We start from the raw sequence: 21,195 nt of genomic DNA, 5'->3' as shown, positions 1-21,195 counted from the left end.
GCGTTGTGGTTGGAGTGCCACTACAGCACAGGCGAACTTCGGAAAACAGAGGAGAACCACCTATACAACGTATTCAAGAAGAATGGATACTCAAAACATACAGTGTGCAGATTTCTCAAGAACAAACCACGACAAGCAGACTAAACACAGCCAGAAACCCTAACCACCTTACCATACATCAAAGAAGTTTCAGAAATGACAGCCAGACTACTAAGACCCCTCGGAATCCTAGTAGCACACAAACCCACCAACACTCTCAAACAAAAACTAACAAACTTAAAAGACCCAGTACATCCCATGGACAAAACCAATGTCATCTACAAAATTCCTTGCAAGGACTGCCACAAATACTACGTAGGACAAACAGGAAGAAAGTTAGCCACCAGGATACACGAACACGAGCTAGCCACAAAAAGACACGACCCTCTCTCCCTTGTAGCCCTACACACGGATAAAAAAGAAGCCATCTTTTCGACTGGGACAACACATCTATCCTGGGACAGGCTAAGCAAAGGCATGCCAGAGAATTCCTAGAGGCCTGACATTCCAACCACAATGCCATAAACAAACACATAGACCTAGATGCCATCTATCAACCCCTCAGAAAACGAACAGGAAATGACATCACCACAAACCCCAGGAACCCCCATCCAGGAGAAAGATATAAATAGAAAGCAGGAGACAACAGCTTCGCTTCACTTGGAGGTCACCACTGATGATGTTATCTAGCCAGGTAATGATACATCTGGATATCAAATCTAAAGCTCAGCAAGCAAACCTACACCCTAAATCTCAACCTGAGCTACAAACCTTCACAAACCTTGCAAAAGGCCTATGATAGATACAAGCAGTTTAAAGCAGATGCTGGAGAAGAAAGAAACCACAAATCAAAGGTGGGTAGATACGAGTCATCAACATTTGAATGTTTCAGTAAGATGAATGTATCTACAGAAAGATTTCTGAAGATTCTTGAAGAAGGAAGTATCTGATAGTGGGAATCTGAAATTGTGTTTTTAGATCTATATACCCCTGAATAAACACAATCTTTCTATAAATGAAAAGAAGTCTGTCAGAGTTAGAAATGCGGGTCCCTTTAAGGCTCAAACACAACAGCTCCAAAATTAATTGAGTGTCAGTAATGTTCATTAAGATTTTGTATTTAAGAGTGGAGTTCATCCAGAATGTGGTGGGCTTTTGGACAGGGAAATGCAGAACTGATGCATATGCTAAACTATAGATATACAATAAAACGTTGTAAATCTCAGAAAGTCTTTTATTGTCAAACTCAAAACATGGACATCAGTACATGAAACATTGGTGGAAACCTGTTGTTGCTCGAGATCCATCATTTCTGCCTTAACTAGTATCATTATCAACTCTTTTTGACTTATATGATGATCATCTTTGTCATTTAATTACTCTCATTTTCTACTCCATCAAAGATCTTCCCTTTTTTGTTATCTCTTTTCCACTACCTCTCATATTTCTAACTTTTGTGAGTTCCAATTTTCTTTTCCACAGATGTTGTCAAAGGAATTGAGTATTTCCAGCACTTTAAGTCTTTATTTCAGATTTCTTGTATCCATAATATTTTTTATACTTTTTTTATTCATCAGTTTTACTTGAAGCAGAATACCTATCAGAAAACTTTGGAGAGACAAAAGTCTTTCTATTCCCCACACAGCGACCGTACAAAGGAACTATTAAATACTGTAAAATGAGGTACAACATTTAGTGCAATAATTGCACATTGTTATCTTCCATTTATTCAAGGAGCAAGCTAATCATTAAAAACTCCTATAAAAGAAAAGCTGTACTGCTGCCACTATTTTGTTGTTTGTTTACTGTTTGTTACATTTGTTTGAGAGTTCAAGCCCAAGTTAACTTTGATTACAATGTTATTCTGCTGCCATTTGAAGATCATGGAAACACAAAAGATAAAACCAGTAGCAAGTTCCAAGTCATCTGCACAACAAAATTTTTGCTTTGGGGAGGTGATGGCCTGGTAGGATTATCACTGAACTGTTCATCCAGAGACCCAGATCATGTTCTGGGGACCAATTTGAATCTCGCCGCCTCAAATTGTGGAGTTTGAGTTCAATTTTAAAAACCTGGAATTCGGAGTCTAATGATGACAATGAATTCATTGTTGATTGTTAGAAAAACCTGTCTGGTTCACTAGTGTCCTTTAGGGAAGGTAACAGACATCCTTACTTGGTCTGACAAAAAAGGAGGCTGTAAGAACACAGAAAGCCAGGCAGCATTAGGAGGTGAAGTGGACGTTTCGGGTGTAATTCAGTTACACCCAAAACATTGCCTTCTCCGCCTCCTGATGCTGCCTAGCTTGCTGTGTTCTTTCAGCCTCCTGCCTGTCTACCTTGAATTCCAGCATCTGCAGTTTTTTTGTCTCCATCCTTACCAGGTCTGGCCTACATGTGATTCGACCCATTTTTAACTGTCCTCTAGGCAATTGGGGATGGGCAATAAATGCTGGATGAGCCAGTGATACCCCCATCCCATGACTGAACAAAAAAAAAGCTTGCACATCTCAGTATTTCCAGCTCAAAATCATATATCTGTTGGCTAGTCCTTGTACCATCAGCTGATGGGAATGACTTTCCTCCGTTTGTCTTAACTAAACCTCTCATAATATTGTATACTTGTATCAAATCTCCTCTCAATTTAATTTGCTTCAAGGAGAACAACCCCAATTTCTCCAACATAACCTTGCAGCTAAAGTCTGTCATCCTTGGAGCCATTCTACAACTTCTCAAGGTTTCACATCCTTCCTAAAGTTTGGTGAACAGAATTGGACCGGATACTCTAGTTGTCCCTAACTAGGGCTCTATAAAGACTACACATAACTTCCTTCTTTTGTACATAGCACCATTTGTTATGGAGCTAAAGATGTCAATTGCTTTGCTACTCACTCTCCCACAAGTATCTGTGCACATAAACCCCATGATGCTTCGATCACTGCATTATTTAAAACAGTGCCATTACCTTTATATTGCCTCCCTCTACCCTTACTGTCAAAATGAACCATCTCACACTTCTCTCTAGTAAACAGCATCTTTCCGTTGTCTATAAACCGATCCAAGTCCTGTGTCAATTGATTGGTATTATGCTTAATGCTTGTCATACTTCCAAATTTCATACCTGTAAATTTCGAGAAAAAATGACTATGTAATTCAATATCCAATTAATTTATCGATAGCAAAAACTCCAACAGCCTTGCATTGACCCTTGGAGAGTATATTATTTTCCAGTCTCCACATGCTATTTTCTGACCTTCAATAATTGTTAATCTAAATTGACACTGATACTCCATGAACCTCAATATTGTTAAACAGGCTTTTATGCGGTACCTTGTAAAACACTTTCTTGAAATCTATATAGGCAAGCCATACTGCATTTATCTCATCAGCCTTCTCTGTTACCTTTTAAAAAGTTTCAATCAGATTAGTCAAACATAATCTTCCTTGACAAATCCAAGCTCGTTCCTCTTAATTAATTCAAACCTGTTAACCTCTTTCTCCCATCATTAGTTCAAAAACTTTCCCCCCACTGAAGATAAACTGACCACCCTGTAGTTACTAGGAATGCCTGTAGACTCACTCATTTCAGTCATAGAGATGTACAGCATTGAAAGAGACCCTTCAATCCAACTTGTTCATGCCGACCAGATATCCTAAATTAATCTAGTTCCATTTGCCAGCACTTGGCTCATTACCCTAAATGTTGTCATTGTACCAGCCTCCACCACTTCCTCTGGCAGCTCATTCCATACACACACCACCCTATGCATGAAGAAGCTGCCCCCCTGGGTCCTTTTTAAATTTTCCCCTCTCACTCTAAACCTTTGCACTCTAGTTTTGGACTTCCCCAACCAAAGTCTATTTACACTATCCATGTCCCACATCTACAAAGTTACCCCTCAGCCTCCAACACTCCAGGGAAAACAGCCCCAGCCTATTCAGCCTTTCCTTATTGATCAAATCCTCCAACCCTGACAACACCCTTTTAAGAGTTTTCTGAACCCTTTCAAGTTTCACACCATCCTTTCTTCCACCAATCGTTGTGACTACACTGATGGTCACAGGCCTCTAGTCTGAAAAGCAAACCTCCAACACCACCCTCAGTCTCTTACCTTTGAGCCAGTCTGTAACCAAATGGCTAGTTCCCCTGTATTTCATGAATAATGAGGGATAGACAACAAACCCTGGCCATGCTAAGGCTCTAGTACTCTGATTTCACTCACTGCTCAGACACACAGAGCAACCTATAGCAGAAAATTAAATAAGGCCAACATAGAACAGAGGATTAAGCGCACTTGGTTAGGGATCAAGGGCTGGTAATGTCTCGAAATAGCTTCTAATATTATAAAAAAAATTGCATGGGCACACTTTTTCACAGGTACCTGTTGTCATGATTTTTAGTCCATTTTTATTCCAACATTTCACAAAATACTAACACCATAAAGATAAAGATTCAATCTATTTATGCTTTTTGTCAAGATGTAAAGGCACTAACTCAGCAGGAAAGAGTTTCCAACTCTATCATCATCTTACAGATAAATATATACATTTTCATCAGTGGACCAAATTATCTGGAAAAATGAAGAACCAATCTATTACAGGAAGAACACATGAGATAGAACAATGATCAAAACTGAACTTCTTAATTTTGGAACAGAAATAACCACTTCTGATGATCAAATTTAGTTTTCAACATACCTAGAGCAATAGCCATTGGGACAAGCTGTCCTTCAATTGGGCCTGAAATACGTGATGTTGATGGTATCTGATGTGATGGACTAAACAAGTATTGGTTGCTCTGAAAATCTGGAACAGAGATGTGCTGCTCTGTCCTTTGGGTGGTTACAGCTTTCTTGACTGCTGATGATGTGGTTTGAGTTCTTGTGGATTTCAGCTTGACACCTATTAAAATGACAAAAAAGATATAGGACATCAGCAATAAATTTATGGCAACCATCATGAAGACCTCTTCTCTGAAGAATATATCTGCTCAAGTAATTTCAAAAAAGAAACAACACATTTGAAGAGTTGTATCTCAAAAGATCAAATGTGCAAGTTTAAATGTGGGCTAAGTATTGGATAGTTCCCAAAAATTTGAGTGGGGAGCAGAATTTGAAATTATTCAAGCTGCTACTGGGAGGCTCACTTGCCATACTTCAATAATGTTATCAGGTTTCAGTTGAGGACTTTACTGGCAACCTTTAAAAGAACACTGCTGGTATGGTTGATGCATTCAGAAACCTGCAGAAGCCAATCAGTAATTTGGCACAAGGCACTGCACAGAGCTTACAGTTCAGTCATTAGATGTGGGTGTTGCTAGCTAGGCAGTAGTTATTGCTCATCTCTAATTAAGAGTTAAGAGTCAGTTAAGAGTCAACCACAATGCTGTGGGTCTGGAGTGACATGTAGGCCAGACCAGGTAAGGATGGCAGATTCCCTTCCCTAAAGGACATTAGTCAACCAGATGGGTTTTTACAACAATTGACAATGGATTCATGGAGTCCATCATTAGAGTCTTCATTCTAGTGTTTCTTTTCAAGTGAATTCAAATTCTACCATCTGCTGAGGCATCATTTGAACTTGGTGCACAGAATATTACCTGGGTCTCTGGATTAACAGTCCAGCAATAATATCATGAGGCCATCACCTCCCCCTATGGCTATCTTTCAAAAGAAAGCTTTATGACATGAAACCGTGCATGGAAAATTTTGAGATTTCCACAAATATTTCCAGTTTCAGCTTGGAAGGATCCAAACACACAAAATTTCATTGTCATAGTCATCTTCAAAGCCACTATCAATATGATCATTTTGCTGCTGAAATTGTAGTCATGCTCTAGTCCAAGGGAATTAGTTCAGGCCAAAAATCACTTTAGCAAACTTGTGTAGACATTTCAAACTTGAATCAATCACAAAAAGTCTCAAACACCTGTAGAACTGTAGAAACAATCAAAATAAATCAGATAGCAACTAAACTTTAAATAGTTAATAACGTATTTAAATAACACAGGTTAGGGTTCCTTTCCGCGGCTAAATGTGAAGCTATGGGTTAAGAGATGTCTCCAAAAAGGCATCACAATCATAATGACTGGCTTCATGATCTGTCTGCTCTGTATATATTACAGCAGATATTCATTGTAAATAAAAGCAAAATATTGCAAATGCTAAAAATCTAAAAACAAAATGCGAAAGAAACTCCTATCAGACTTGAAACATTCATTCGGTTTCTCTCCACAGATGTTGCCAGACTAGATTAGATATTAGATTAGATTACATTACAGTGTGGAAACAGGCCCTTCGGCCCAACAAGTCCACACCGACCCGCCGAAGCGAAACCCACCCATACCCCTACATTTACCCCTTATTAGATTAGATTTGATTAGATTACAGACCTTCTGAGTTTCCCCAGCTTTCTCTGTGCTTGTTTCAAATATTCACTGCATACAGACTAACAACTCACCAACATGCTGTCTAGCACAATTCATCCCACAAGGTGTGTGCATGTGCCATGGATAAGTTTTCAAGCTCTAAGGACACTAATATCATTAATAAAGGGTGCTATAATAAGTCAAATTCATTATCAAAGCAGTCCAATCATAGTACAGTCAGTTCTTCTATAACGCAATGGTTACGTTCCTGTGCAACCCCGCATTACAGAAAATCACACTTTACAAACAGTGTTATAGTGTTGGCGATGTAATTGTGTTATAGCCAAAAAAGTATTAAAAGTTTGTGCCGCACAAACAGCGTTCTCAACTCGTCAATCGCATTACAGCAAATTTGCATTGATGAAACACGCGTTATAACACAATGACCCATAGTACATAAAATTACATGGTTTGACATCACATTTAATGGTCCCCCTATTTACTCTGCTAATCATCTTTATGTCTGGAAGACTGAACTCTCACTGCAGATTTCAGAACACTTACACTGTTCTTCCTCTATTCCTACAGAATCATACCTCACTCAAAAAACACATATTAACATGCTATAAGATAATTCTAAAATCAAATTAATCCATAGACTTTTTCCAATAAATGTGAAACTGTGAACTCAATTGTTTCTGAGTATTTGCTCATGAATTGCACAGACACAATAAAGTAATAAAAGCATAACTAATTTCTAAATCTATCTAGTGTTGAGTTTCTAATTGGATTGTCTTGCAATGTTAAATATGCTGGATAAATGCAATTGTGACTGTTATGGATCGACGTCTGGGAAGAGGTTGCCTGCCATTTGTTTAATTCCACATTAAGGCAAGAAATGAGTCCAACAACACCTTTGTCGGCTTTATATAATCTTGCTTTGCTTCAGTTTGTGAAGAAAGAAAGAGTTTCACTTTATAAAAATTCAAAGAAAATATCTATCATCTAGGTCAAAAAAGTGCAACCTAAGACAGCATTATTTAAATTAAAAATGCAAAGAAAAGTCAACCAGATCTTATGAAGCTCAGCAACACATGGGTAGCTTGCATCTGATTAAGCTTGCTTTGAAGTGAGCTTGGTTTAAGTTTCTTCCCCTGAAAACACAAATATATACATGAATAAAATGAATAAATTATTACAGACATCTTCATGTATTACCAAGCCATTCATTGTTGCTGTAATTAAACACATCTGGTAATGACCTACTTAATGGTAAATCAGCATCATTATGGTCTCTTCATTTAATTAAATGCAGATTCAAATTGGAAGGAGAATCAGATTAAAATGTGCAAGTCTTGCCTGACTGATTAAACAGAACCAGACTTATGAGACATTTCCTAAAGCTACAACATCAGAACAAGTCTGAGGAACAGCATAACTGGTAAAACATGAAACAGAATTTACAATGAAACAAAGCACTAACCCTTAATATTCTCAATCATTTTCGGCCTCTGTGGCTTGGATTTAGGTATCGGAGAGTTCACCTTCAGATATGGACCTTTTTTGTAAGTTCTACGATGCCCTTGATAAACTGCCTTTCCATACACTCTTCTGAGGTAGTCTTCACTTTGCAAAACTGGGTCACTCAAAGTAATCCCATCCAGATTAGTGGATATCTGGAACAGAATATTCAAAATTAACTCCAGGCATATGTGTCAACTTCAAGGTTTAATTATTCAGACATGACAGGTTGGAATTTTGTCTCCCAGTGGAGGTGTGAATTGCGTTGCAATTTTCCTCTGCCTTCCTTATCCTGCGTCAGTTTCATTTTTGCAGTTCAGGAAGGCTTTGGCTACAAAACATACACACAACCCTTTCCTGTTCGAGGTGTCCATTGTGACAACCACAAGAAAACGGTATTTGCTTCCCACATGGTGTTCTGTGCTCTAGAAGCCTTAAAAAACACTCCTTGGAGAGTTTGTGACCACTGGGAAAGCCTGCTCAGGAGAAAGGAACATTTTAAAAGATAAATGTTTTGAAAGCTTCACATGTCACTATTACATGTTGCATTGTCGTGTAGATATGTTTTTTAAAGCAGTGATTCATCATGTGATAGGAGCAAATTACTGCAGATGGTGGAATCTGTACTGAAAATAACAAATGCTGGACATCAGAGTGGGTTAGACAGCATCCATGGAGAGATAGGAAGCTAATGTGTTGAGTCTAGATAACTTTTCATCAGAGCTAACTGAAGTGTAGAGGGGGCAGCATTTTTGCTGTAATGAGGGGTGGCAGTGTTGTGTGTAGAGTTCTGGTGGAGAAAAGATGTTGATAGTTGAGATTAAGTATCTGGAATGTGAGAATGGCAGAACAATGGTGTGTCTAACTGCCAGAGTTGGAACATTCTCTGTCACCATGTCCTCTCTCCCCTCCCACCACCCCAGTGGGACTGTCTGCTTTTTTTCAAGTCTGGCAGTTAGACACATATTTCAAGAGAAGAATAAACAAGGTTGTGTACCACCAACAAAAGTATGCAGTCTAAATACAAAACAAATATTCTGAGAATACAATGTACTTTCAGGAGGAAAATTTGAATGCAAGACCATGAATTTGTGGCACACTGACCATACAGCGCTATTTGCAGAATCAGAAGATGCCCAACAAAGTACTGTAGATTAAATAAAAGCTAGATGTTTAGGATATGGATTGAGTATAAATACCAAAAGGATTAAAAAAAGGTAGCTTGGAGAAATATATTAGAAGTAATTAGAGTGAAGATTGAACTGGAGAATGCCACCCTAGATCAGATCTTTCTAAGCTTTCAGCATGGGGAGATTAGGTGGGGACATTTCCAATTTTGCAATTTTTGAGACTACTCAGACTCTTTGGCATCATGGTAGCCAACAAACCTATCAACACTTAAACAGCGACTTTAAACTTTTGAGTCAGGGTGGGGTGGGGAGGGAAAGAGAAAGCGACAGGAAGTATGATGATAAATAAAAAGGTGAGCAGCAGATTAGCACGTATGCAGGAGGGTTTAAGTTCAAGCCAGACTATGAAAGAAGCAGAAAGGAAGGATAACTCAGGAGATATTAGAGATGTTGTGAATAATAATGGGAAGAAAGCTAACATAAGGCACTTTACCTGAATGCTTGTAGCTTTCGAAACAAGGTTGATGAGTTAACGGCACAAATCATCGCAAATGAGTATGACTTGGTAGTCATTACATAGAAATGGTTACAGAATGGTCACGACTGGAAGTTAAATATCCAGGAGTACCAGAATTTTCAGAAGGACAGACAGGAATGTAAGGGAGGTGGTGTAGCTTTGATATTCAAGGACGACAACGGAGCAGTGCTGAATGATGATATGGAGAATGAGGTTGAATCTATTTGGGTGGAAATTAGAAATTCTAAGAAGAAAAAGTCACTGATAGGCATTGTCTAAAGGCCACCAAATAACATCATCACATTGGGGTGGGCAATAAACAAAGAAATAATTAATGCCTGTAAAAATGGTATGCTTATTATCATCGTGGATTTTAATTTACATGTAGATTGGTCGAGCCAAGTCAGTCAGGGTAGCCTTGAGGAGGAGTTCGTTGTGTATCTGTAATAGTTTTCTTGAACAGTAATGAAACTGACAACAGAGCAAGATATCCTAGATCTGGTCCTGTGTAATGAGACAGGAATAATTAATAACATCATAGTTAGGGGTCTCTTGAAAGGAATGATCACAGTATGGTTAAATTTAGAATACAACTGTAGAGTATGAAGATAAAATCCAATGCCAGGGTCCTGTGCTTGAACAGGACAGACAACAATAGAATGAGGGAAGACCTGGCTAAAGTAGACTGGAAACAAAGATTTTATGGTGGCACAAATGATGAGCAGTGGAGGACTTTCAAAGAAATTTTTCAAAGAGCTCAGCAAGGGTATATTCCAGTGAAAAGGAAGGAGTGTAAGAAAAGGGGTAATCTGTCATGGGTGTCGAATAAAATAAGGGAGGCTACCAAATTGAAAGAGAAGACATACAAAGTAGCCAAAAACAGCATGAAACTAGAAGATTGGAAAAACTTTATAGGTCAACAGAAAGCCACAAAAAGAGCTATAAAGAAAAGTAAGGTAGAACATGAAACAACATAGCACAGAATATAAAGACAGACAGCAAACATTTCTATAAACATATAAAATGAATGAGTGGCTAAGGTAAATGTTGGTCCTTTAGAGGATGAGAAGGGGCATTTAGATATGGGATATGGTGAAATGGCCGAGGCATTGAACAGATATTTTGTATCGGTCTTCACAGTGGTGGACACTAATAATATTCCAGTAATTGACAAAGAGACAAAGGTAGGGAAGGACCTGAAAACAATCATTATTAGGAAAGAACTAGTGTTGGGTAAGCTATTGGAGCTAAGGATAGATAAGTCTCCTGGCCCTGATGGAATGCATCCCAGGGTACTAAAAGAGATGGTGGGAGAAATAGCAGGTGCACTGGCAGTAATTTTCCAAAATTCGCTGGACTCTGGGGCAGTCCCAGCAGATTGGAAAACAGCAAATGTGATGCCACTACTTAAAAAGGGAGGTAGACAAAGGATGAGAAGTTATAGACAAGTGAGCTTAACCTCTGTAGTGGGGAACAATGCTTGAATCTATTATCAAGGAATAAATAGCAGGGCATCTCGAAAGAAATTGTCCGTTGGACAGATGCAGCATGGGTTCATGAAGGGCAGGTCATGCTTGACAAATCTTTCGAAATTTTGAGTAAGGTGGACAACGGGGACCCAGTGGATGTGGTGCACCTAGATTTCCAAAAGGCCTTCGACAAGGTGCTGTACAAGTGGCCTGCTGCATAAGATAAAGATGCATGGTGTTAGGGGTAGAGTATTAGCATGGATAGAGGATTGGTTGACTAACAGGAAGCAAAGAGTTGGAATAAATGAGTGCTATTCTGACTGGCAATCAGTGACTACTGATGTGTCTCAGGGATTGGCATTGGGACTGCAATTATTTACAATTTATATAGATGATTTGGAGTTGGAGACCAAGTGTACGGTGTCAAAGTTTGCAGATGAGACTAAGATGAGTGGCAGAGCAAAGTGTGCAAAGGACTGTGAAACTTTGCAAAGGAACACAGATATGTTGAGTGACTGGGCAAAGTCTGGCAGATGGAATACAATGTTAATAAATGTGAAGTCATACATTTTGGTAGGAGTAACAATAAAAAAGATTATTACTTGAATGGTAAAAAGTTGAAGCATGCTGCTATGCAAAGGAACCTGGGTATCCTTGCACATGAAACACAAAAGGTTGGTCTGCAGGTACAACAAGTAATTAGGAAGGCAAATGGAATTGTGTCCTTCATTGCTAAAGGAGTTGAGTTTAACAGCAGAGAGGTAATGATGCAGTTGTACAAGGTGGAGTACTGTGTGCAGTTTTGGTCTCCTTACTTGAGAAAAGATGTACCGGCACTGGAGGGGGTGCAGAGGAGGTTCACGAGGTTGATTCCAAAGGTAAGGGAGTTGGCTTATGAGGAGAGACTGATTAGGTTGGGATTAAATTTATTGTAATTAAGAAGAATGTGGGGGAATCTTATAGAAACATAAAAGTATGAAGAGAATCAATAAAATAGAAGAAGAGAGAATGTTTTCACTGGCAGGTGAAGCTAGGACAAAAGGGCATAGCCTCAAGATTAGACGAAACAGGTTTCGGATTGAACTGAGAAGGAACTTCTTCATCCAGAGGGTTGTTAATCTATGGAATTCCTTGCCCAGGAAAGTAGTTGCTGCTACTTTAGTGAACGCTTTTCAAGCTAACGTAGATTTTTTTAAAATAAAGGAATTAAGGGATATGGTGAGAGCATGGGTAAGTGGAGCTGAGTCCACGAAAAGATTAGCCATGACCTTATTGAATGGTGGGGCAGGCTCGAAGGGCTGGACGGCCTACTCCTAGTTCTTATATTCTAATGAACCTAAAGGACCGTATATAAACAACCAGCAAAACGAATGTCATTTACAAAATACCATGCATGGACAGTAACAAACACTACATCAGACAAACACGCAGAAAACTAGCCACCAGGATACATGAACACCAACTCGTCACCTAAAGATATGGCCCACTATCACTAGTATCCTTACATACAGACAAGGAAGGATACCACTTTGACTGGGAAAGCATATCCATCGTAGGACAAGCTAAATAAAGACATGCATGGAACTTCCTAGAGGCCTGGCATTCTAACCAGAACTCCATCAATAAACACATCGGTTTGAACCCCATCTACCATCCTCTGAGAAAAAGAACAGGAACCGATATCACAGACCTTAAGAAACCAAGACACATAAATACAAAGCGGGACAATAACACCAGCGCTTCACCAGAGGCTCACCGATGCTGTTACCTAGCATGGTGAAGAAACATCTGAAAACAAACCTTCCAGCTCAGTGAGCAAACTCACAACCTGATTTCCAATTCTGTCTAACTCAGGAGTCCAGGGAGAAAACCTCCAAAAAATAATGTTTGCCACAATGGTACACATGAATTTCAGACAAAAAAAACTCAAAAGTAATAAATCAATAAGTTAAATGAGCATTTAATAAAAAAGGACATTGAAGAATGCTAATTAGCAGAGCTAACTATTGAATCTTTTATTATTGCCTTTTCGGTTAAGAAACAAAACTAAAGAAATAAAAAGGCTAGATCTCAAATCCTAACCACTTATGAAAGTGATGGGCAAACCAGGGATGAGCTAAAGAGTTGGATTTAACTAACACTGACCTAGATTCATCTCTCCTGGGTCACACTCCAAACTGGTCTCAGTGAAATGCACACAAAAATGGGTTGTTTTACAGTATGCATTTTCATCCTTCCCCACACTGCTTTTAATGACAAGTGTTAAGAGGTGGGGGAGGGTGGGTGTCTGTCAGATTCAGTCTCACTTCCACATCCAACATCCAACCATCCACCCTCACCCAACCATCCACCTAACCTCACCCACCCACATCTATTCACCCTCACAGACCCACCCAAGTCCATTTACTCTCACTCACATCATTTAACTCTCATATCATATCCATTCATCCATATCCCTCCTAATACAAAATGACCATCTTGAACATTTCACACCTTATTCCTTCTTCAAAAACCACGGCGGCACGGTGGGGCAGTGGTTAGCACTGCTGCCTCACAGCGCCTGAGACCCGGGTTCAATTCCCGTGTCTGCGTGGGTTTCCTCCGGGTGCTCCAGTTTCCTCCCACAGTCCAAAGATGTGCAGGTCAGGTGAATTGGCCATGCTAAATTGCCCGTAGTGTTAGGTAAGGAGTAAATGTAGGGGTATGGGTGGGTTGCGCTTCAGCGGGTCGGTGTGGACTTGTTGGGCCGAAGGGCCTGTTTCCACACTGTAATGTAATGTAATGTAATCTAATCTAATTATTGACAAAGTGTTTCATATTTTCCCCAAAGTTAATCCCTGCAGAAAAAAATGTGTCGCGTTGGTGATTTAGAAGGGTTAACACTTATATTTTCCTATTTCAAACTGTTAAATCAGCTTTACATCTTTGCCAAACAAGTCATTTTTCACAAATAAATTAATAATTTTCCTGTTTAAAGAAACCTGACTGATGATCCTTTTTGCCATTCCAAATCTAATATAGATAACAAAGTATATAATTGGATTTATTGGTAACTGGGTAAAGTATTTAATTTTAAGCTGTGCCGAGTGGAGTTTTGGGACTTCAGAGGGTGAGTGCACTCCTCCTACCTCAATCACAACAAAATCTATTATCTTTTTCTCAAATCGATCAATTTAAAACTTATTCAATAATGTTAGATCTAACAAATTGCAGGCTCTGGAACGTTTTATTAAAGTCATTAGTAGATAAGCCCAGGATTAAATTGAACCAAAGTTGAGTCCACAATCAGTGCATTATTGGCTGATCTCACCTGACAGTAGGACATCTGTCCATGTATCTAGTTTTAATATAAACCAACAGCAGCAAACACAGAAGAGAAGCAACCTGGGATTGGAACAGCAGCAAGAAGGTGAATGGTATTATTCAGCAAGGTTCCAGGAAGTAGGGTTGGAGTAGCGAAAAACAAGTTGATGGAGAACAGAAATCAAAGCAATCAGGCTTCGGGAGTGAAGTGGGGGTAGACAGGAGGCAAAATCAAATCCTGGGTGGGGGTGAAGCTGCAAGTCGGGGAAGAGGAAGTGAGGCTGAAACCCAGGATATGATGTTGGGGATTGAGGAGCCAGGTCATAAGACTGGGATCTGAGGGGAGATACTGCAAAACTAGGATAGCGGCCCAGGAACAAACTGCAAGGCAGAGGCCCAGAGAGTAAGGCTGCAATGCCAGAAAGTAGGTCTCTGAGGCCAGGCCCCGAGGATTGAAGCCAGGGCTCAGGTAGTGAGATTGTGACCTTGGAGCAAGGCTGTGAGGCTATAGCCCAAGGCATGAATCTGCAAGGTCTCAAGTTAGTGTGAGGCTGCAAAGTGGAGAAAGGAGCTACAAATGGGGCAAAGGCTCAACACATTTGCCAGAGGGGCAGCAAAAGAGGGCTTAGGCTGTGAAAGAGGGAGAGAGTTACAAAAAAAACTACAAGAGAAATGAAAGAGAGAGGGAATGAAAAGAGAGAAGGCCTGCAAAGTAGAGACAGAGGAGCTTAAATTGAGAAGAGGTCTACAATGGGGAAGTGAAGGGAGAGAGTCTGCAATGGAGAGAGGTGAAAGGAGGGTCTGCAATGGAGGGAGGTGAAGGGAAAGGGTCTGCAATGGAGGGAGGTGAAAGGAGAGGGTCTGCAATGGAGGGAGGTGAAGGCAGAGGGTCTGCAATGGGGTGATGAGGGGAAAGGGTCTGCAATGAGGAAAGAAGCTCTTTAAATAGATACAGTTTTAAATCTTCAATAAAGGACTACTCAGCTAACTGGAAATGAGGAAAACAGAGGCATTGTGAAAATGGATGTGCAGTCTCTAACTTAACGCTGCACGGATTAGGTGCTACTGTATGGGTGTAAAGCCTATTGAATGCTGTGTCAATTGGATAATTTAATACTGCAATGTTTTGTTTCCTAAAGATTTGCATTGATGTATTATCACATCACAAAGCATCTCACAAACTGAATTACTTGAGGTGCAATGACTAATGTGTTACAGACAAAAACCATTTAGCTGTGACCTCACCAGTCTGTGGAAAGCAAGCTGGACTAATGGCTTTTTGTGTACAGATTTGTGCATATTACTTAATTTTTAAAAAATTGTTGTGAATGTATGCCTATTTTTTTTCCAATTTAAATTGGATTCTATGGGTAATTTACCATGGCCAATCCACATAACCTGCACATAGTTGGACTGTGGAAGGAAACAGAGCACGAACAGGAAACCCACGCAGACACAGGGAGGATGTGCAAACTCCACGCAGACAGTTGCCCGAGAGTGGAATCAGGCCTGGGTCCCTGGTGTCGTGAGGCAGCAGTGCTAACCACTGAGCCAATAAAAGTTATCCAGCAGTAATTTTGCAAAAATTGACCAATTGGTGGCCAGAGAACAGGCAGTCTATCTAATTAGGGGTGGAGGGCCACTTGAGATGCTTCTGATTAGGAGGAGCAACAGCCTGTCATTCAGCTCAGATGAAAATAAGACACTTCACCCTGACACACCCTCCCTAAAAAGATTTTGAACTTCCAAATTAAAAAAAAAATGCCTTCAGCAATTGGGCCACCGAGGTGGAGAGAGAACACCTGCACGGACAGTCTGTGGGCACAACTTTGGCTGAAACAATGTGCAGAGCCTTCACAGCCAGGTTGTAGTGTTGGTGATCTGACATGTTGCCAGGAAGATACCTCCATGCACCTAGCATTGTCCCTGATAAAATTCTAGTCAGCCTCTGACAATAGAGTTTAAAAGATCATTTACCCAGCTTAAATAGTTACCATTTATGGGTGTTTAGCCCTATCAATCACAATTCCACCTCGAGGAAAATAGCCTGGGGAGAGTGGGAGTGTGCTGGCAATCTAGAATGCCAGCAACAGCGTGTACTCTGCCTGCCTCTGTACTATCTTCCAGCTTGGGTGAAAGTCTTATCCAACTCTCTGCACGCAATCATTAAAGTGTTGGTATTGGTATTGTGGAACCATGCAAGAGTTACTGTAATTGGAAATGTAGAAGTGAAGTTTTCCAAAATAGTTCAGTTAAATTTATATTATTACAGTGATGTAATTTATATGTTCAGGGCTTCTTTTGAGTATATGTCTTAAAATATTGTGGAACAAATCGTGACAAGGCACTCAAACTTAACACGACAATATTTTCATATTGCATTTCTACAAAAACATACCATTAGACTGGCTCTTAAAATTATTTCCTTAACACAACGGTGTAAAGTTGAACGGCAACATCTCATAACATATACACAATCTTCACCTTTGACCTTTGCTCTTTGTGCAACGATGACTGTACAACAGCCTTGCTTCTCAGATTTTTACTTTCACAAGGCTCCTTAGGCTGCTTTTGCAGAGGTCTTGCTGTGCTCAAGGACCTCTTTGTTGTTGACTCTGGTTTATTTTGGCTTTTAGCTTTTACATCTTCATTAAATTTGATAGCTTTGACATCACCTCCTTTACTAGTAAAGCTCAGCTCCCATTTCTGTTGGTTAGTTGAAACTTTCTGAAGAAAATTTTTCTTTGCAATTTCATCCTAAATAGGAATAAAAAAATTATGGATAAGAAAGAAGTTTTAGGGAAAGAGAAACAAATATAATCATTCATAATTTCAGTCTTGTTTTTAACAAAACTGATTCTGCACAAAGTGTTTAAATATTCTGATATTTAAACATTATCAACATTTTATTACACATGATATTTACGCAACAGTTAAGAGAAATGTTTTCAAAAAATGATCTCAGATTAAGTTAGAGCCCTCAATAGTTTTAATTACTAGAGTACTGTTAAATGCATTTTCAAAACTCACTGTTTAATTTTCCAGTTATAATATTTGAAAACTATTTCAGACTATTTACCTCTACATAAGCAAATTTTTTCTTCCCCTCTAAATCTTGATTTTTATTTGTATTTTTTCAATCTGACACTCTCCCAGTGAATCTGCACACTTTCTAAACCTCCAATGTCCTTTGTATATAGCACAGAGTGGTTCTTCCCATATAGTTTTCCATTTGAGGTCCAAAGCTTTATACAGACTCATTGTTGCTTCTTGGCTTTTATATTTGACATGTCAAATTAAAATTTTTCATTCCATTTTCTAAAAGTTCAACCGTATCAACTTGAGGCATCAACTTTAATATCCTGTGGAACTGTGGTATAGATTTTAATGTTCTTACAAAGTAGTAGATCTATTTTCATTCATAGCATAATTACCGCAGTGCATTTTTTAACCAAATGCATGCACTCAAACACATTGTTATTTAATTCCATCTGCTACTTTAACCCACCTTTTATCAGAATAACTGCAAGAGGAGGTGGCGGAGGTGGGTTCCATTACAACATTTAAAAGGCAACTCGACGGGTAAGTGAATAGGAAGGGATACAGGTCAAATGCTGGGAAATGGGACTAGATCAGTTTAGCATATGTGGTCAGCGTGGACAAGTTGGACCGAAGAGTCTGTTTCCATGCTGTATAACTCGATTACTTCCTTGGGTCTTCTAAAGAATCAATGAGCTCTCCATTTGAAAGTATTGACACCACTCCCTCTGGGCAACAGTACATCCACATAATTGATATATAAATTGAAAAGAAATAGTCCCACAGAAAGGCAACATTAGTACACACTTCTAAACACTTTGAAAAGTTGTTCTTAATTCTATCTCCGGCTGTTTTCATTTTCACACCAAGTTTTAATCCAGTTTACTATTCTCACCCTCATTCTGTAAAACTTACACTTTGCAATCATAAATGTTTTGTTTCCGACATCGTATTCCTGATGAAGGGCTTATACTTGTAACGTCGACTCTCCTAATCCTTCGATGCTGCCTGACCAGCTGTGCCTTTCCAGCACCACACTCTTCGACTCTGATCTCCAGTCCTCACTTTTCTCCTTGTTTCCTACATACCCAGCTGATGAATATTTTATCTCTGGTCACATCAGGAGAATGAATTCACAACACTGGTTAAATAATTCAATCTATATCAGAAATGCATAGGTCTTAAACTAGCAATACTTTCTGAATAGGTTGTGCTGAATATAGCCTGCCATTCCCACCTATAAGATTGCTGAATATATTACAAATACACATAACAATAAATAAGTCAAATCAAACACTGCCCAAGAATGTGACATTAATCACCCAACATTATATTATTATAGGGGTCCTGTCCACTTACATCCATGATTCCTCTGATGCTTTATGCCAGTTTTGGAATTTCCAGTTTGCAGGCTCCTGACGCCTCCTCTTCACCATGGACGTGCAATCTCTTTACACATCCATCCACGGACCCTGCAGCCCTCCAGACTCAATATCGAGTTCAATAACTTTAGAGCTTGAACACTTCTATGTCCTAGCCCCTATCCCCCATACACCAATCCTTGTGATCACATAGTCTGCTATGACACACAACCCATTGTTAGCCACTTACAGTCTCCATTAACAGCTATTCACCCTCCAAGCTGGATCGTTATCCACTCCTTTGTCTGTCCAACTGTTGTTCTCTCTTTTTGGGCTCTTTGCCCAATCACCTCTCATTTACTCCTTACCCCCTCCCCTCACCCTATCTTCTGCATAAAAACTGACATTTATCTAACTACCATCAGTTCCAAGGAAGGGTCACTAGACCTGAAACTTTAACTCTGATTTCTCTCCACAGATACTGCCAGACCTGCCCATCTTTACCAGCAATTTCTGTTTTTGTTTACCACTGCAGGTGATCCTGGAATAAACAGATAGTTGAAGATTTATTACTTCTTAATTCTTTCCCTTCTGCATATTTTAACATTCATTGATAGTTCCTCACAGACAAGGATGACTCTCCTACTCTCAGGGTGAGTCCATCAGTGGCAGTACAAACTGATGCGGCTACCATAGGCTCTGTTATACTTGGGGTAAAAGGTGGGTGCAGGAAGGGGTGGCAGGGTCTTTGGTGTGGCAGCACACTCCTTTCGCTGTTTTCACCTGGCTTTAGCTTTTTCCCAATAGCAAGTCTCAAAGTGCTCAATGCCTTCCTGGACGATGCTCCTCTACTTGATATGGTCATGGGCCAGTAATTCCCAGGTATCTGTGGGAATTGGGAATGCAGCACTTCACCAGTGAGACCTTGAGGGTATCACTTAAGTGCTTCCAACAACAACAACAGTATTTGGATCAATATTTAAGGGATTATTGGATACAGCCATTATACCTGGACAATACTGCTTTGTATACACTCTCAATTTGAACATTATTGTGATATATCTAGCAATAATAATTGGTAGAATCATGTCATCATAGCTTTTTCTGGACAGAGAGAATGAGAGAGAGGTCTCTCTGAGAAAAAAGGTGGTAGTTGGTGCAGTCAGAAAAGGACGCATATTCTCTACAAGCTACCACCGAACACAGAAAGAGATGTTCACTGATCAAAGAATGGCATATCACAGCAATCTAAAGACTCCGAAAAATATGCACTGGCAAAGGTGAGATCGAAGTGAGCTTTACTGTGGTAGTCATTTTGTAAGTTCTCTGAAAACCAAGGAAAGCATCTTTCAACAAATACATGGCATTAGAACTTAGTTAACAGAGAGATGTTATAGAGTCACAGAGATGTACAACATGGAAACAGATCATTTGGTCCAAATCATCCATGCTGACCAGATATCCCAACCCAATCTAGTCCCACCTGCCAGCACCCAGCCCATATCCCTCCAAACCCTTCCTATTCATATACCCATCCAGATGCCTTTTAAATGTTGCAGTTGTACTCGCCTCTACCACTTCCTCTGGCAGATCATTCCATACACCTAATACCCTCTGCGTGAAAAAGTTGCCCCTTAGGTCTCTTTTATATCTTTCCCCTCTCACCCTAAACTTCTGCACTCTCTCCCCCACCTTAGTCTTAGTGCTTTGGGTCCAGTGACCCTCCTTCAAAAGTTAGTTCTGAAGAACAGTCACTAGCCCTGAAACATTAACTCTGCTTTATTTCCACAGATTCCTGATTAAGGGCTTGTGCCCAGAATGTTAACTCTCCTGCTCCTTGGATGCTTCCTGACCTGCTGTGCTTTTCTGGCATCACACTTTTCAAAAATGCTCTTCAATGGCTGCAGTTCTTTGGATGTAGGAACACCCACAGTACTGTCAGAATGGGAATTCCAGGGATTTTATTCAGCGGTACGGTTCCAATTCAGAATGCTTGAGAGGCTTGGAGGGAATCTTGCAGGAAGTGTGTTTTCCCTTGGCTTTCTGGACGGTAGATGTAATGGATTTAGAAGGTGCTGATGATAAAGAGGAAATCTGATCATGTGGTAAAGGAGGTTTGCTGAGCTAACAGAATTCATCTGCTGCTACCATGCGTCGCTAGTAAAAGGAATGAGCTTTGAAGGTGATGGATGGGCAAACAATCAAGTGGGATGTTTTGTCCTGAATCATGTTGAGATGCTTAAGCATTGCTGAAGCCGCACTCATTTGGGCAATTGAAGAGTTTCCATTTTACTCACGAATTGTATTATGTCAGATGGTGGGCAGGCACTGAGGAGACAGGAATCAAGTTACTCATTGCAGAATCCCTAGTCTCTGAGTTGCTCTTGCAGTCACAGTATGTTCACACAACGATAAGCCATAGGAGTAGAATGACATTCAAACCATTGAGT

The 21,195-nt window shown here is 39.8% G+C and overlaps 1 protein-coding gene across 10 annotated transcripts in view; it reads right to left on the bottom strand.

The window, feature by feature from the left end:
* kiaa0586 (KIAA0586 ortholog) overlaps positions 1-21,195 on the bottom strand; it is a 530,738-nt gene that overhangs the window by 225,323 nt on the left and 284,220 nt on the right. For all 10 annotated transcript variants that reach the window (XR_006312780.2, XM_043697765.2, XM_087989896.1 and 7 more), the window contains 3 exons: positions 16,830-17,102; positions 7,889-8,081; positions 4,737-4,940 (listed from right to left, as the gene is read on the bottom strand). Coding sequence is in view for 9 of the 10 variants with exons in the window: in XM_043697765.2 (XP_043553700.2) it covers positions 4,737-4,940; positions 7,889-8,081; positions 16,830-17,102 (670 nt within the window). In the remaining variant the exon portion in view is untranslated. The remainder of the gene's footprint in view (positions 1-4,736; positions 4,941-7,888; positions 8,082-16,829; positions 17,103-21,195) is intronic.

The sequence above is a fragment of the Chiloscyllium plagiosum genome, unplaced genomic scaffold (genome assembly GCF_037043375.1).
Source record: "Chiloscyllium plagiosum isolate Xiang-an unplaced genomic scaffold, Cpla_swu_hap1 HiC_scaffold_8, whole genome shotgun sequence".
In the NCBI taxonomy this organism is placed as follows: Eukaryota; Metazoa; Chordata; class Chondrichthyes; order Orectolobiformes; family Hemiscylliidae; genus Chiloscyllium; species Chiloscyllium plagiosum.
This window is presented reverse-complemented; position numbering and strand designations above follow the sequence as displayed.